At 44.5% G+C, this 15244-nt stretch overlaps 1 protein-coding gene across 1 annotated transcript; it reads right to left on the bottom strand.

Moving 5' to 3' along the window:
• Positions 1–9911: 9911 nt before the first annotated feature.
• LOC102439366 (PRAME family member 8-like) lies at positions 9912–13366 on the bottom strand. Its single transcript, XM_006101525.1, has 3 exons — positions 13059–13366; positions 11881–12348; positions 9912–10455 (listed from the first exon to the last, which is right to left on the bottom strand). Exons 1-3 carry the CDS (start codon positions 13364–13366, stop codon positions 9912–9914), a joined length of 1320 nt encoding a protein of 439 aa, XP_006101587.1.
• Between the last annotated feature and the right edge of the window lie 1878 nt (positions 13367–15244).

A 15244-nucleotide genomic window follows, 5' to 3' on the forward strand; every position in this document is an offset into this window, starting at 1 on the left:
GGTTTTCTGATTCCAAATCCAGAATTTTCCTGTACATCTGGGGCTTTCAATTATCTACCTACATCCTGATTTTTATTTATTAATTGTTGCTCTCAGCATGTCTTAAGCCAAATCATTGGTGAAGCTCAGTGTGTTAAACGGCAGTGACTCTGCTGTTGGTGAGGACACAGTGGTAAAGGCAAGGCCCCACCCCAAGGTTTCTGATGGAGTAGGTCTAAGGTAGGGCCCAAGTTCTTGTATTTTTTTTAAATATATATTTTTATAGATTTCAGAGAGGAAGGGAGAGGAAGAGAGAGATAGAAACACCAATGATGAGAGAGAATCATCAATTGGTTGCCTCCTGCACGCCCCCTACTGGGTATCGAGCCCCCTGACCAGGAATGGAATCGTGACCTCCTGATTCATAGGTTGATGCTCAACCACTGAGCCACACCTGCCAGGCCAAGTTGTTGTATTTTCACAAGTTCCCAGGTGAGGCTGATGCTGTTGGACTGGAATCAGACTTAGAGAATCACTGTCCCAGTTTCCTGCTGCTCATGTGTGGTCTGCTGAACAGCAGCATCCGCCTCCCTTGGAAAGTTGTTAGAAATGCAGAGTTTCAGAACTTACCCAGGTCTGTTGAATTATAATTTGCATTTTACTAAGATTTTTATGCACATAAATGAGAAGCTCTGGTTTGATACACCAGGTGTCAGTCCTAGGTGCACATTAGCATGACCCGGGGAAATATAAAAACATACATGCTTGGGTCTCTCCTGAAAGATTTGAATTTACTTGATCTAGAGTATAAGCAGGCATAAGTATTTAAAAAATAAATGCTTCCCAGGTGACTCGAGGGTGCAGACAGGGTTGTGAGCCACTGGCCCGGAATCCATCATTTCCCACACTTGCCTTAGCCCAAGAAACATCTGACAACCTGATTATAAAGCAAGTTCTCAGGCACCTTTTATAAAAATATTCAGGACATCAAGGGGGGGCCAGGCATATGCAGTATAATTTTAACAAGATTTTTAAGCAATCTTACTGCTAGATAAGTTTGAGAATTCTACTCCAGAATTCTACACCTATTCCTAAAATAAATAAACTGCATTTTGGTAACATTCTTAACTACAGTAGCATATTTACAGTACCTCAATCAACACTTTAAACTTCATCAAATAATGTAAAGGCTTATACTTTATAAAAAATTTGTTGAGTTCTTCAGAGATCAGTTTTATTTTAATGGGATGAAACAATTCAGTTTGAAGGATGGGAAATTTTGACTCTAGCCCTGGCTGTGTCCACATATCAGTGCTGACTTTATTTATCATCCTTAGATGTCAGCTTCCTCTTTATATATAGAAAAGGGCACACTGAATGACTATGTCTCTAAAAAGTGTCATCATTTAGGTAATGGTGATGAAGTGTGTAACAGCCATCAGAAGGTCAACTGCCAACATAATGGTACCTGGAGTTGGGGCACCGATTCTTCCTTGTAGATTCTTGTCCTACAAAGTTTGAAGAATAAATTTGCAGACTAATAGATTGTAACTAAAAATGTGGAAGTTTATCGGAAGCATACACAAAATTCCCGGAGAGAGGGGTGCCCAAATGGGAAAAGCCTTCTCTCTCTCTCTCTCTCTCTCTCTCTCTCTCTAAAATGGGAAAAAATCTAAATCTTGCTCTGAGTCACTTTGTATATATATGCTGGTATCTCTTTGTCTGAACCTGACCCTTTCTTATTGGACCCTTCCTTAATTTATGACCCCTTTGCTTTCCTAATTAGTCATTCTTCTGCAGAGTATCAGTTTCAAAGGTCAAAGCCCACATGGTGCCCCCTTTCTCTTCCCCTCATCTTTCAACATTCCTGTATCCTCTGCGACTGTATGCCTTCCTCCCCACTTATCTTACAACATTTCTCTATCCTCTGTGAAGCATTCTGGTGGCTCCAAGCCCCCACCTATGCATTCCTCTCCCATGGACCTTCCTTATTCCCTAAAACTGCCTGCCCTGTCTCTAAAATTCCTTTCAATAACATTTTATTTTAATATCTGGTGCCTTTTGACCTATATTTCAAAATGTCTTTATTGACGTAGTCTACTCTCAATTCCTCCTTAAGACCTCCAGTAACATCAGTTTCAAGCAAAGCTGAGCAGTAAGGGAGAACAATGTCTTGTCAATTCAAAACAGTGTCTCAAAATGGGAAAACTGGGATCCAGTCTTAAGTGGGTTTATAGCCTGGGCTGGGTGATTTTAAGGTAAGTTTCACAAAGTGGGGACCTGGTTGAGATGAGGCAGAGAGGGTATATGACCTAAACATTTTGGATTGATGAGCACAGTAAAGTGAAGTGAGGGTTTTAAAGGTAAGTCTTGATGGGACAATTATTTATTTTAAAAAGTAAGCTCTTTAGTTGGTTTATATAACCATATATTTCCAGGAGCAAGCAACTATTTTTTTTTTTTGCAGTGTCCAGTATTATGTAGAACAAATGCAGGAAAATACTTTTCCTACTAGAATAGTTTAACACAAGAACACAAAGGATTTTTGTTTAGGTTCTCAGCATTGAACTAAAACACATTTATAGAGTTTTTCGGGTTAAAATAATCATTTGGGTATCCTAAAGAGTTTTGTGTGGAGAATCCTGGCTTCTTTCCCCTTAGAGTGTGGCCAGCTTCTCTCTTTTCTGAGCTCTGCATTCTCTAGCTAGATATCCCCCAATTAGGGATCTTTTGTATCTACACACCAGTGGGACACTCACCAGGCTCATCCCCTAAGGCTTTTAGGGTCACAGTTACTCCAGGTCATTGACAAATACACTGTTAAGTCCCAGAACTGTTTGCCCCTTCAGCCTGGGTGACAGTCAGTTCCCATCTAACAGGAGGCTAATCCCTGCAGGTGCTCCCTCCCTCAGGTGTCTAGGGGTCTGAGGTCCAGGATTCTTTATTCATGGTCCTTCATACAGAGTGGAGAGGCCACTCACTGCGAAGCTGCCTGGTGTGGCATGAACTTTTGTTCTGAGAAATAAGAATCCAGAAATATTTCAAATAAAGGCGATTGCTGGGTTAGAAAATGGAAACTGAGCATGTCAGCAAGCACTCAAGCTGAGAAAAATAGTTCAAATAGCAGGGGCAGGAAAAAGCAGTAACTAGCCATCTACAAGGGGAGGGGGTAAAGAAAGTACCACATATTAAACAAAGGCTGTGATTCCACAAATATGGTGAGTCATGCATCACTTGACAACAGGGGACTTTCTGAGGAATGTGTCCTTAGGTGCTTCATCTTTATATGAACATCATAGAGTGCACTGACACAAACAGGTGGTATAGCCTACTACACACCTAGGCTGTATGGTCTAGAGCAGTGATGGCGAACCTATGACATGCGTGTTAAAGGTGACACGCGAACTCATTTTGGGTGACACCCATCGACAGAGACAAAAAATTGCATAATTCAAATATTTGTCTCTCGCAACGGCCAGAGTTGGGCATCACTCAAGTAATATTATTACTCACGTTACTCATGATCAATAATGCAATTCTAAAACCGGATGTAAACATGTACATCAGTGTTGCGTAGCAAAGATACGTAGTGAAAACATCCAAGATACATTGTTCCAATATTGACATTAATATAAAAAGGTTAAGAATTGCACTATAAAGAGATTAATCTTTACTCATGACATTTTATTTTTACTCGAGTGACAAAATGCCCAACTCTGGAAATGGCCTCGTTATTGTCAACATGTGCCTCGGGTAAGCTTCCCGTGCGTTCGGGTGCATTCAGCAAATGGACACATGTTCGTTAGGAGACAAGAGTGGGAGGGTTAGAAGAAAAAGATATACAGTGCAACAGTGCTCAACGAGACATTCTGCGTGTCGGATAATTGATTACAGCACCATATATTTGTTGGTTATACATACTATCTTTGAATAGTTTTGCACCAGGAGTCAGTGCAACAACACTGCAAAAAGTTAATAGGTAAGAAACCTATCAACCTTTTATAAAAAAAAATGCCATGATTTATGTTTATTTATTTTTGCAGCCTTGTGATGGAGAATCAAAAAAATAAAAAAGCAAGATTGAATGATAAAGGAAGTGGAAGTAGCAGTAGCCGACCCTTTCAAGACATATGGACCGAGATGTATGGGATTGTCGACAGAAACAACAGATCATTGTGCATACTGTGTAATGAAATGGTAGTAAGCAGAACGTGGAATGTAAAGAGACATTTTGAAACTAATCATTGCCAGCTCTTGAAAAAAAGTATTGATGAAAGGAAGGAATACATTTCTAGGCAGCTACACCTCTATAAAAGTCAATCAAGTTACATCATTAAATTTGTAAGATGCTCTACAAATTTAATATCAGCAAGTTACTGTATTGCTCACTCCATAGCTCAGCATGGAAAAGCCCTCAGTGACGGAGAATTTATTAAGGAAACATTTCTAAGATGTGCACCAGCTCTATTTCACGATATGAAAAATAAAGATGACATTATTAAAAGAATTTCTGAGTTACCACTCAGTAGAAATACTATGAAAGACAGAATAATAGATCTTAACAAAAACGTACAACATCAATTAAAAAAAGACTTAAATAGTTGTAAATATTTTTCAATTTCTCTTGATGAAACTACGGATGTCACATCAAACGCTCGGTTGGCCATTATTGCTAGATATTCTGATGGTCTCACAATGAGAGAAGAGTTGATAAAGTTAGAATCAGTGCCAATAAGTACATCAGGAAACGAAATATGTAAGGTTGTTATAAAAACATTCAGTGACCTAAACATTGATATCTCTAAAATTGTGTCAGTCAATGGCAGATGGGGCACCAAATATGGTGGGAAAAAATGTGGGATTCCTGAAATCGTTTATGGAAGCTATTAGACATCCACTTGTACCTTTTCATTGCATTATCCATCAGGAGGTGTCCTGTGCCAAATCAGGATTCTTAGAATTGAATGATTTAATGTCAGTTGTAACAAAAATTGTGAATTTTATAGCTTCTCGACCCCTTCACAAGCGAGAATTTTCTGTACTTTTACAGGAAGTTGATTCAACCTACAGTGGACTACTGATGTTCAATAATGTGAGATGGCTGAGTCGAGGTAAAGTACTTGAGCGATTTGTGGAGTGCTTTGAAGAAATTATGGTATTTTTTGAGAATAAGGATCTGGCAAACTTTCCTCAGATCAATGATCATAAGTGGGTCAGCAATTTGATGTTTTTTACAGATCTCTCTGTTCATATGAATGAACTGAACTTAAAATTACAAGTTTTGGTAAAAGTATTGACGTTATATTTGGATACATCAAATCTTATGAAAGTAAACTTAAAATTTTCAAGCGAGATATTGAAACTAAAACTTATAAGATTTTCCTCGGATAAAAAAGTATTTCGAGAAGGCCACTACGAGTGTAATGGAGTCCATACTAATGTACCAGAATATAGTAAACTCATTATTTGAACAGTTCAGTGAAAGATTCGACCAACTTAGAAGCCTAGAACAGACCATTAAAATAATTAAGTATCCGGATGTAGTTGTTTACAGTACTTTGGAATTAAAGTATTTACAATGGATGCAAATGGACGATTTAGAGATGCAACTTGCAGATTTTCAAGGTAGCATTTGGACTCATGTGTTTGTCGACTTAAGGTTGAAACTTGAAAATCTGGAACAAAATCGTTTGAATAATGAAGAAAAGTGCAACTAGGAACAAGAAATTTTGAGTCTTTGGAACAGATTACCTGATACTTTTAGCGACATTAAAATCTAGCGATAGCTTTGCTAACAATTTTTTCATCAACATATTTTTGTGACACTTTGTTCTCAGCATTAAATAATATTAAAACCATCAAAAGAAACCGGCTAACAGATTAAGTTAGTGGTGCTTGCTTGGCCTTGAAGTGCACCAAGTATGAACCTGCAATAGAAGAATTATCAGACAAACTTCAGCACCAAAAAAAAGTCACTAATTTCTAGTTTTCATACCATCTGATTATTATTGTTTTTATTATTATTTTTTCCTAAATGTACATTGTTTTTCTGTTTTTGTTCATTTTATACATATTTTAGGTTGATTTTTCTTTGTTAAAGGGCATTTAAATATATAAAATAAATATCAAAAATATAAATCTTTTTTTTACTATAGTTGCAAATATAACAAAAAAATTATGAATATTTCTATATGTGACACGGCACCAGAGTTAAGTTAGGGTTTTTCAAAATTTTGACACGCCGAGCTCAAAAGGTTCGCCATCACTGTTCTAGGGGAACTCTCTACCTTCTGCTCAATTTTGCTGTGAACCTGAAACTGCTCTGATAAATAAAATCTAATTTTTAAAACATTTGTATTTATCTCATAGAGGAAGGGGGAGGGATTAGAGCTAGAAACATCACTGATGAGAGTGAATCATTGATTGCCTGCCTCCTGTATGCTCCACACAGGGGATTGAGCTGGCAATAGGGTATATGCCCTGACCGGGAACTGAACCGTGACCTCCTAGTTCATAAGTCAACGCTCAACCACTGAGCCACACCAGCTAGGCCATAAAGTCTACTTTTAAAAAGCTAGCTATAATATGTCCAGCTCTAAAATTTTATTATTCTAAATGATTTTTTAAAATTTTCTATATGTACTACTATAATTTTATTTGTTTATTCATTCATTTTTTAATTTAATCCTTACTTGAGTATATATATCCATTGATTTTTGGGGCTAGTGGAAGGGAGAGAGAACAACAGAAACACCAATGGCAGAGAGAGATATGGATTGGTTGCCTCCTGTATACCTCTGATCAGCCCTCATGACCAACCCCAGGAGCCTATAACCCAGGTATGTGTCCTTGACCAAAATAAAACCCAGGACCCTTCACTTCCCAAACTGACCCTCTATCCACTGAACAAAACTGGCTAGGGCATTATTCTCAATGTATTTAAAGAAGAAACAATTCCTGGTCACTGATCTTGAAAACCAGTTTTAAAGTTTGATTTGAGTCTCCCAACACAGTTAAACATTTTTAAGGCAATATGAACGAGCATTCTTTAAAAGTAATAAAATTCCGTTCTCATTTTAAAAGGCACTTTTACATAAATCACCTAACATTTACATAAATCACCACAAACATTTACATAAATCATCACAAAAATATTTATACTCAAGTAGCATCTACATAATAGCAGATTTTAAAAATGCTCAATAGTACAGCCCTGCTTTCAACACTAACATGTCATCTAGTCTGAGCAGCCAGTGGCACAGGTATCCTGAGTGTAGAGAGTGGCTATAGGGTCAAGCCTCGGGCTGACCTGTGGCAGGGCCACAACAAGTCCCAGCCTGGAGGGCAGAGCTCTCCTACCACAATTAAGCCTGATCTTGTAGCCCTCCCTAATTTCTTCCTAAGTAGCTAATGTGCTGTGGGAGGTGCAGCAAGTGTTGTCAAAACAAGGACATTTGTATACAAGTTAATCTACTCTTATTTTAATCAGACTATCAAATAAAGCATTGGCTTGCAGGCTGGGTGTTTTGTGTCCTCATCCAGGCATGGGAGATGCACAGAGCCCCAGCTGTATTCTCTTGTCTGTCTTTTCTTCAATCCTTCACTACCCTTCCTCAGGTTCGCCCTTGGCCATGCTGGTGAGGCACACCTGAGGTCTGCAAGTTGTTTTTCTTTCTGATAACCACCAGGGATGAACCCAATCTTTACTCAATAACTCCACTCCTACCCATCACTCCCCATCTCCCAACCCCAGGCTGACTGCTACAGCTGTTTGGGTGAAGCAGGATCAGGGAGGCCCCATGCAGAAGCTAAGTCCCAGTGGGTGGCTTGTGCTGGGCTCTCTTCCCTGACCTCAGGAGCAGAGCATGAGACAGAGGGGGGAGAATGCTGGGGGCTTCTGCTGGGAAGGAAAAAGAAGGAGACACCCATTTATTGAGCTCTTACTCTATGCCAGGCCCAATGCCAAGCCCTCAACATGCACCATCTCTTTGGATCTTACAAGCATCCACTAAGCTGGGTGAGCACCATGATCTTCATTTTGCAGGGGAATTGGGTTCTTGCCTAAGGTCCCCTCCAAAAGTACCAGCCCCTGAAACCTGAGCTTGGAGTCTTCATTTGGGTGCCCTTTGATTAGGGTCACTGTGAAGGGTTAATTTTATGTCTCAACTTGACAGCCCTAAGGGTTGCCCAGGTAGCTGGTAAAACAATACTGGGTGTGAATGGATGGGGCTAGCTTTTGATTCAGTAGATGAGTAAGGAGATCTTACAGTGCTGGTGGGCTTCCTCCAAATTCTGGGGGAACAACAGGAATAGAAAGAGGAAAGATGAATGAATTGTCTCTTCTTTGGCTGAGATGTCCATCTTTACATACAAACAAACACGCACACACACACATCTTGGATTTCAGAGAGGAAGAGACAGGGATAATAGAAATATCAGTGATGAGAGAGAATCACTGATCAGATGCCTCTTGCGACACTGCATGTGCCTTGACAGAGAATAGGACCGTGACCTCCTGGTTCATAGTTGAAGCTCAACCACTGAGCCTTGCCAGCCAGGTGTGAGATGGTTATATATACACCTGCCCATGTACATTGGAGTTCCTGGTTCTCAGGGCTTCAAACTCCTGGATTTCCACCAGCTGCTCTTTATTCTTTGGCCTCTGAATGGGAGTTATAACATGGGCTCCCTGGCTTCCAGACCTCCAGATTTAGACTGAGTTATACCATTGGCTTTACTGTTCTCCAGTTTGTAAAGCACAGGTTATAGGGCTCAACGTATGAGCCTATTTCTATAAATGTCTTACATATGTCCATGTAGCCCCTATTGGTTAGTCCGGAGAACACTGCCTAATAGAGGGACCTAGCACAGGCAGTGCCTCACCCATTTCATTTACCCAGTTCTTCTGTTACCCATCTGACAGGTTGACTTCAAAACATGATACACTAGGCTTCCTCCAAAGAGAGAGTTGAGAGAGGTTATGAGAATAATGCAAATTCCCCATAAAAATGATCTTTCTCTCCCCCTCACCAGGCTTATATTTTAATGTGGTATAAAAATACTAAGGAAAAGTCTTATGTCCCCTAATAAGTTTAGTATTTTGGTCAAAGGAATTTAGATGATTTTCCTGGATGCAATCAGGTTAATTCCTCAACACCAGGCTGACAGGCATGGGCCACGAGGCCCAGCAGCTTCATTCCTCCACTGTGTGGACAAGCCCTTCTGGAACTGAGGGCCCTGCCCTATGCCCTGAACCCATCCTGGCAAGAGTCGTAAGACTTGTGGGTTCACCAGCAGCTCCACGAGGACCGCTCACATACAGGTTCAGAGCCGGCAGCAAGTCCCCTTCACTTCAGGGGTTAGCAGACCATGTAGCAAGTCGCATTGTGTCCACCCACTGAGCAGCCACAAGGAGGTCAGAGATGCCCAGAGAGAAGGAAGATCCTGGAGGGAGTGATAAAATGGTGCTGAGCCCTGCAGCCGAACCACATCCCGGCAGCTCCAGTGTCTGATCCTGAGCCCTCCGCACCTTTTTTCATCAGTAACGGAGGTGTAAAGTGGGGAGAAAGGTTAAGACATGACAGAGGAACAGACGGTGGCCTTTGAAACTGTCTTTATTTCTGAACATTCCTTTACAACCATCCACCCCAGGATTAACTCCCACAGATGCACCTTGAGCCCAAATCCCCACCCCTCCTCAAGCAAATCGGATTCATGTTTCTGATTGTAGGACACTTTGCCCTGGAGGTCCCTCAAACGCCCTAACCTTTGCCCCTGCAATCCTGTACCCGGGCTGGGTCCCTCCCTTTCCCCATTCACACTGAGTGGCCCCTGCATACTGCACCCTGGTCCGAGGTTTCAGTTTCCAGGGGCTTAGAAGGAAGCCCTTGTTAGGTGCACCTGGTGAGCAGGGTCACATCACGGGCTCCATGTCATGAAAATGCCACGTGATAAAACTCTATATCTCTACAGTGCTTGGTGCCAAGATGGATGGTCCTGGGTCGCCCTAACTCCCTCAGTATTCCCATGAGCTCAGCCTGGATCAGGGCAACTGTCTCCTGGTCCACAGTCTCTTGGGTCCTGTAACACTCCAGGGGGACGGGGTACAGCTCGAGCTCTAAACTGCGCAGCCCGGTTGTGTGGCGCAGCAGCTTCTCCACGGTGGCCACGGAGAAGTTGTTCTTAGAGATGGTGAAGAACCTGAGCTGGTGGCAGCGGCTCAGGGCAGGCAGGATGGCCTCGACTTGGGAGTCCCCCATCCCACATTTATCCAGACCCAGGTCCCGGAGGGTGGGTGCCACTGCCTCCAGCAGAGCTCGGAGGGGCTCGGGACTGAAATCCATAAGGCTGAGGCCAAATAGATCCAGGCTCTTCAGCTGCCTGAGGTTCGGGCACTGGAACAGGTGTGTCAGGTCTGAATGCGTCAGCTGCTGGCTATATATTATGGAGAGTTTGTCCAAGGGAGTCTGCAGGCACCTGGGGAGACACAGAGCGGTTAGTGCTTGGGGACGGGGGTAGCCGGTAGAAGGGGTCCTGCAGGTGGCAGAAGAGGGATTTGCCCAAGCCCAGGGCTGTCTTCACAATCCGATGAAGGCCAGACCGGGACACCCAGTCTCCTTTTAGGCTGGGACAAGTTCACGACATCGCCAGAGCTTCCTGTCCTCAGCTGCCAAGCAACGCACTGCACTCTGGAGGGCGACTGGACAGAAGGAAAACCCCGAGAACCTGCTCAGAGAACCCGACACAGTGTCTAGGTAAAGGGTGGACATCCCTGAACCTTAAGTTTGGAAGATAAAACCAAGAATGCTGTCAACTCAGGCTTCCTTCTGTCCACTGCTTGGACTCCAGGCACCAGATATCTGGGCAACATGAGGTTGGTTCATGTAATACGTAAACAACAAACATGGCACTAACAGGTTTGACTCCGTGGATAGAGCATTGGCCTTTGCATTGACGTGGCTCAGGTTTGATTACCACTCAAGCACATGTATCTCATTTGCAGGCTCAATCCCTGGCCCTGGTTGGGGCATGAGCAGGAGGCAACCAATCAATGTGTCACTCTCACATAGATGTCTCTCTCTCTTCCCCTCCTTTCCACTCTCTAAAAATCAATGGGAAAAATATCCTCAGGTGAGGATTTAAGAGAGAGAGAGAGAGAGAGAGAGAGAGAGAAAGACCTGGAAAGATCCTGCAGCAACAACTGGGAGGCCAGTCTGCAGAGGCGACTTCCACCACAAACCACCTGTCACTCTTTGCAGTCCTTTCCCTCCCGCTCCCTTAGCTGTGGAATCCTGCCTTTTCTTTCTACTAATGACCTTTCTGGAGCCCAGGACCACCTCTGACAGATGGGGAAGCTGAGACAGGCTCACATGTGTTCACATGGCTGGTGGGCATAGAGCTTCTGTCTGGAAATGTCCTTTCCTCCTCCCTCCCCTTTCCTAAGTCCTGGTCACTTAGACATCTCTCCCTAAGGAAGCATTCACAGCATTCACAGAACCCGCCTCGCTGGGTTCTCATTGATCCAGGTCTGCTACCCCTCCTGACAGGCAGATTTTAAAACATGCTTCTCTAAGGTGCTCACGGGACACCACCCTCAAAGCAGCAAACAAGACCACTCCCTTGACGTTCTGGAGCTTCGTCCACTGTTCCACAGCTCACCTGAGCATCCGGTCCAGACGGCCTCGGAGGAAGGAAAGAGAACACATGTCGAGCTCCCGGAGGTGCCGAAGCCTGAGCATCTGAGAGAGGAATTGGGAAAAGGCTCGCTGCTCCTCCTGCTTCTGCCTTTCCCGCTCCTGCTCCTCTTCCTCCTGCTCCTGCTCCTCCCTCTCCAACTCCTCTTCCTCCCTCAACTCCTGCTCCTCTTCCTGTTGTACTTCTTCCTCCCCCTCCTCCTCCTGCTCTTCGTCCTCATTCTCCTCAGACAACACATTGATGTAGGGGAGAGAGAGTCTCTGCAGGTTACTCATCTGACCCAGGTAGAGAGCAAATGTCCCCAGGGTGGGCAGGTCCCAGGTGCAGTTCACTTCCACCTCCTGGATGCAGTCCAGCTTCATCCTATCCAGGATCCCCCTGACCCTCTGGAAGGGCACCGCAGAAATCCACAGCGCCTTGCAGCACAGGTGTAGCAACCCTTCCCTCTGCTGGGCCCATTGGATGATGTGCATGAAAAACTTATCCAGGTCCCTTTCATTGAAGTTAAGGTCTAGGAACACCTCCAAGGGAGCCTGGGGATGCTCCATGTTGGGGCTGGAGCTGTGCACAGTCACTGGTCCTGTCGGTGAGCAATCCCAGGCGTTGTCTCCAAGCCACATATGCCAGAAGTTGGCACCCGTGTTCCTTAAATCCAGCACCCGCAGTTTGCACCTCCTGTGGGGAGAGCAGGACATTAGCTGAGATTCTTCCAGGTCAACAGGGCATTGGCTGAGATGCTTTATGGACTGTATGTCTCAGTGGTTGAGCATCGACCTATGAACTAGGAGGTCACAGTTCAATCTCCAGTCAGGGTACATGCCTGGGTTGCAGGCTCAATGCCCAGTGGGTGGGGGGAGTGTGTGTGTGTGTGTGTGTGTGTGTGTGTGTGTGTGCAGGAGGCAGCTGATCAATGATTCTTTCTCATCATTGAAGCTTCTTTCTCTATCTCTCCTTTCCTCTCTGAAATCAATAAAAAAATTTGGTTTTTTTTTTTAAAAAAAAAGATCAACTGAGTGAGGGCAGGTCTGAATGAGATTGAGCGTCTGAGTTGATGCACCAATCAGACTGCACGCCCACCCTGAGCTTCTACTTTGAATCCCAGGGTCAGCTTCTCCCTCGCCCTCCTCCTCCCTCTGCTTTGCTTTGCTCATCTCCTCCCCTTCCATCCCTCCTGCTCAGCACCTTGAAGTACCACTGGGAGGAGACAGGGCAGGTTTTGCAGGTGGCCCTGCCCACAGTGAGCCGCACAGTGTGCAAGGGCTCCCTGAGCCTCACTGGCACCGTCAGAAACTTCAGGTCCACCCTTAGGCCCTCCACCGGCCCTGACCCCCGCTGTCTCCCAGATGCTCAGTCAGGACCATACCAGGCACCTGGGGCAGCCTTACCTGGTCCGAACCTCCTGGGTAAGCAGAACGTCAAGCGCATCAAACACGGCTTTTAAGGCCATGGCCCTGGTTGCGGCATGATCAGGGGGATGCTGCATCAGGACCCCCAGGGGGAGGACAGGGAAGGGCCAGGCTTGGGCCATCGCCTTCAGGAGCTGGCAGTGGTGTCCACTACGGTAGGCCAGGACGAACAGGTCCGGAAAGAGCTCGGCGGGCAGGGACTCCAGAGCTGCAATGGCCAAGGCCTGGTCCCTCAGCAGGCACTTTGCTGCCAGCTTCAGGAGAGCTGGTGTCATCTGGATGCTCATCTTCAAGGTGCTCAGAAAGGAATCCTGCAGCAACGTCCAGGGAACAAGACATCCTTGTCAGGCCAAGCCTTTGAGCCCCATCGACTCACTCCCCTTCCCTCAGAGGAATCAACTGAGGGCCAAAGCCACTGCCTGGCAATGGTGAGAGCCTCCGTTTAGTGAGTCCCATTCTGGGCTCGGTGGCCACAGAGCCATAGCTCTCCCCTGCAGGCCCCCAGACAAGCATCTCAGAAGCACCCACATCTTTCATTCCAGTCTGACTAGCAAGTGGGTACTCAGGGGCCTAAAAGCTGACCCCTACCTTTTTTGGGGATAAGTTTCAGACCCATCTAGGGGCACAAACTAATAGTTAAAATGTCCAAAAATAAAACCCCCAACAGTTAAGATGTTTTCATTGAGGGTGGTGGGGCATGTGGAGGGAGGTGTCAGGGAATCAGCTTGTTTAAACATTTAAAAATAATCCAAAGCCCAAATCCAAATGTTTGGAATTCAGGTAAGGCTACACTTAGAGGCGAAATCAAAGCATTCAATCTGTTAGTCTGTAATGAAACAAAAAGGACCCTAGCTGGTTTGCCTCAGTGGATACTGGTTCAGCCTATGGACTGATGTGTCCCGGGTTTGATTCTGGTCAAGGGCACATGCCCGGGTTGTGGGCTCTCTCCCCAGTTGAGGTTTGAGGAGGCACCTGATCAATTATTCTCTCTCATAATTGCTGTTTCAGTCTCTCTCTTTCCCCCTCCCTTCCTCTCTGAAATCAGTAAAAATACATTTTAAGGAAGGAAGAAAGAGAGAGAGAGAGAGAGAGAGAGAGAGAGAGAGAGAGAGAGAGAGAAAGGAAGGAAGGAAGGAAGGAAGGAAGGAAGGAAGAAAGAAAGAAAGAAAGAAAGAAAGAAAGAAAGAAAGAAAGAAAGAAGAAAGAAAGAAAGAAAGAAAGAAAGAAAGAAAGAAAGAAAGAAGAAAGAAAGAAAGAAAGAAAGAAAGAAAGAAAGAAAGAAAGAAAGAAAGAAAGAAGAAAAGAAAGAAGAAAGAAAAAAGAAAGAAAGAATATGGAAAGCTCTCCATAGGTCAAGCTTCGGCACCGTGAGGCCGGCTGCCTTAGCTGAGGTTGGTAACTCACCTGCTGTGACCGGGCGGGCTGGGGCTCAGATCTCAGACCTGGTGGAGAACCACTGCAAAGCTGGAGGACTCTGAATCTCTCCTCTGGTGCCTGAGGATTTTATACACCTTCCCAAATGCTAACATCCAATCAGAACCCCTGGTCTAAACCCCATAATCCTAATGGGATTTATGCATTTCTCCCTATCCGTTTCGGAAAAAGAAAGTTAGGGAGGGGCAAGGTTGAAGACTGGCTCATTGATTCCTTCCAAAGGCACTGACTGAGGTGGACGGATGGCCCATAGTTATCATACTTGGTGTGAGAGAGTGAAGGGTGTAATGGGTTCCTGACGTTAGAAAGGAAAAAAACACAACCTGAGAGCATGGTTGCTGGGATCTTTGGCCACATTAGAGTAATCCAAATTATCCACAGTTAAAACAGGCAAGAAGACAATGGTGGCATCCCCAAGAAAAAAAGAAATATGTCCATGCATCTAGTTGTAACTTGGGTTTTATGTCAGGTGACACAGCAGATCATGAGCTCTTTCAGGGAGCAAGAGGTGGTTGTTTGAGGATGTGGGGGCCCTTTAGACCACCAGGCTTCTCTGAGGGAAGTCAGGACAGAATCACCATGAGAAGCAGAGGTCAGGGCTGGACAGAGTGGGGCTGAGCCAAACTAATGGAACCCTGTAAATGACCAAGGGCCATGTAACAAATGGGTGTTTTTCCTTGGAGAGAAGAGAGATGGAAAGACTCTTCTCTGGGTGAATTTAGGATTTAAAA

This window comes from Myotis lucifugus, unplaced genomic scaffold, assembly GCF_000147115.1.
Source record: "Myotis lucifugus unplaced genomic scaffold, Myoluc2.0 scaffold_370, whole genome shotgun sequence".
Lineage (NCBI taxonomy): Eukaryota > Metazoa > Chordata > Mammalia > Chiroptera > Vespertilionidae > Myotis > Myotis lucifugus.

What these genes read in the sequence shown, in the direction of transcription:
- LOC102439366 (XM_006101525.1), bottom strand. Translation starts at nt 13,366, where the DNA reads ATGAGCATCCAGATGACACCAGCTCTCCTGAAGCTGGCAGCAAAGTGC. An exon ending in ACCCAGGAGGTTCGGACCAG is followed by an intron (nt 12,349 to 13,058) that starts GTAAGGCTGCCC and finishes CTCTCCCCACAG; the next exon opens with GAGGTGCAAACTGCGGGTGC. An exon ending in GAGGAGAATGAGGACGAAGA is followed by an intron (nt 10,456 to 11,880) that starts GCAGGAGGAGGA and finishes GTGTCTCCCCAG; the next exon opens with GTGCCTGCAGACTCCCTTGG.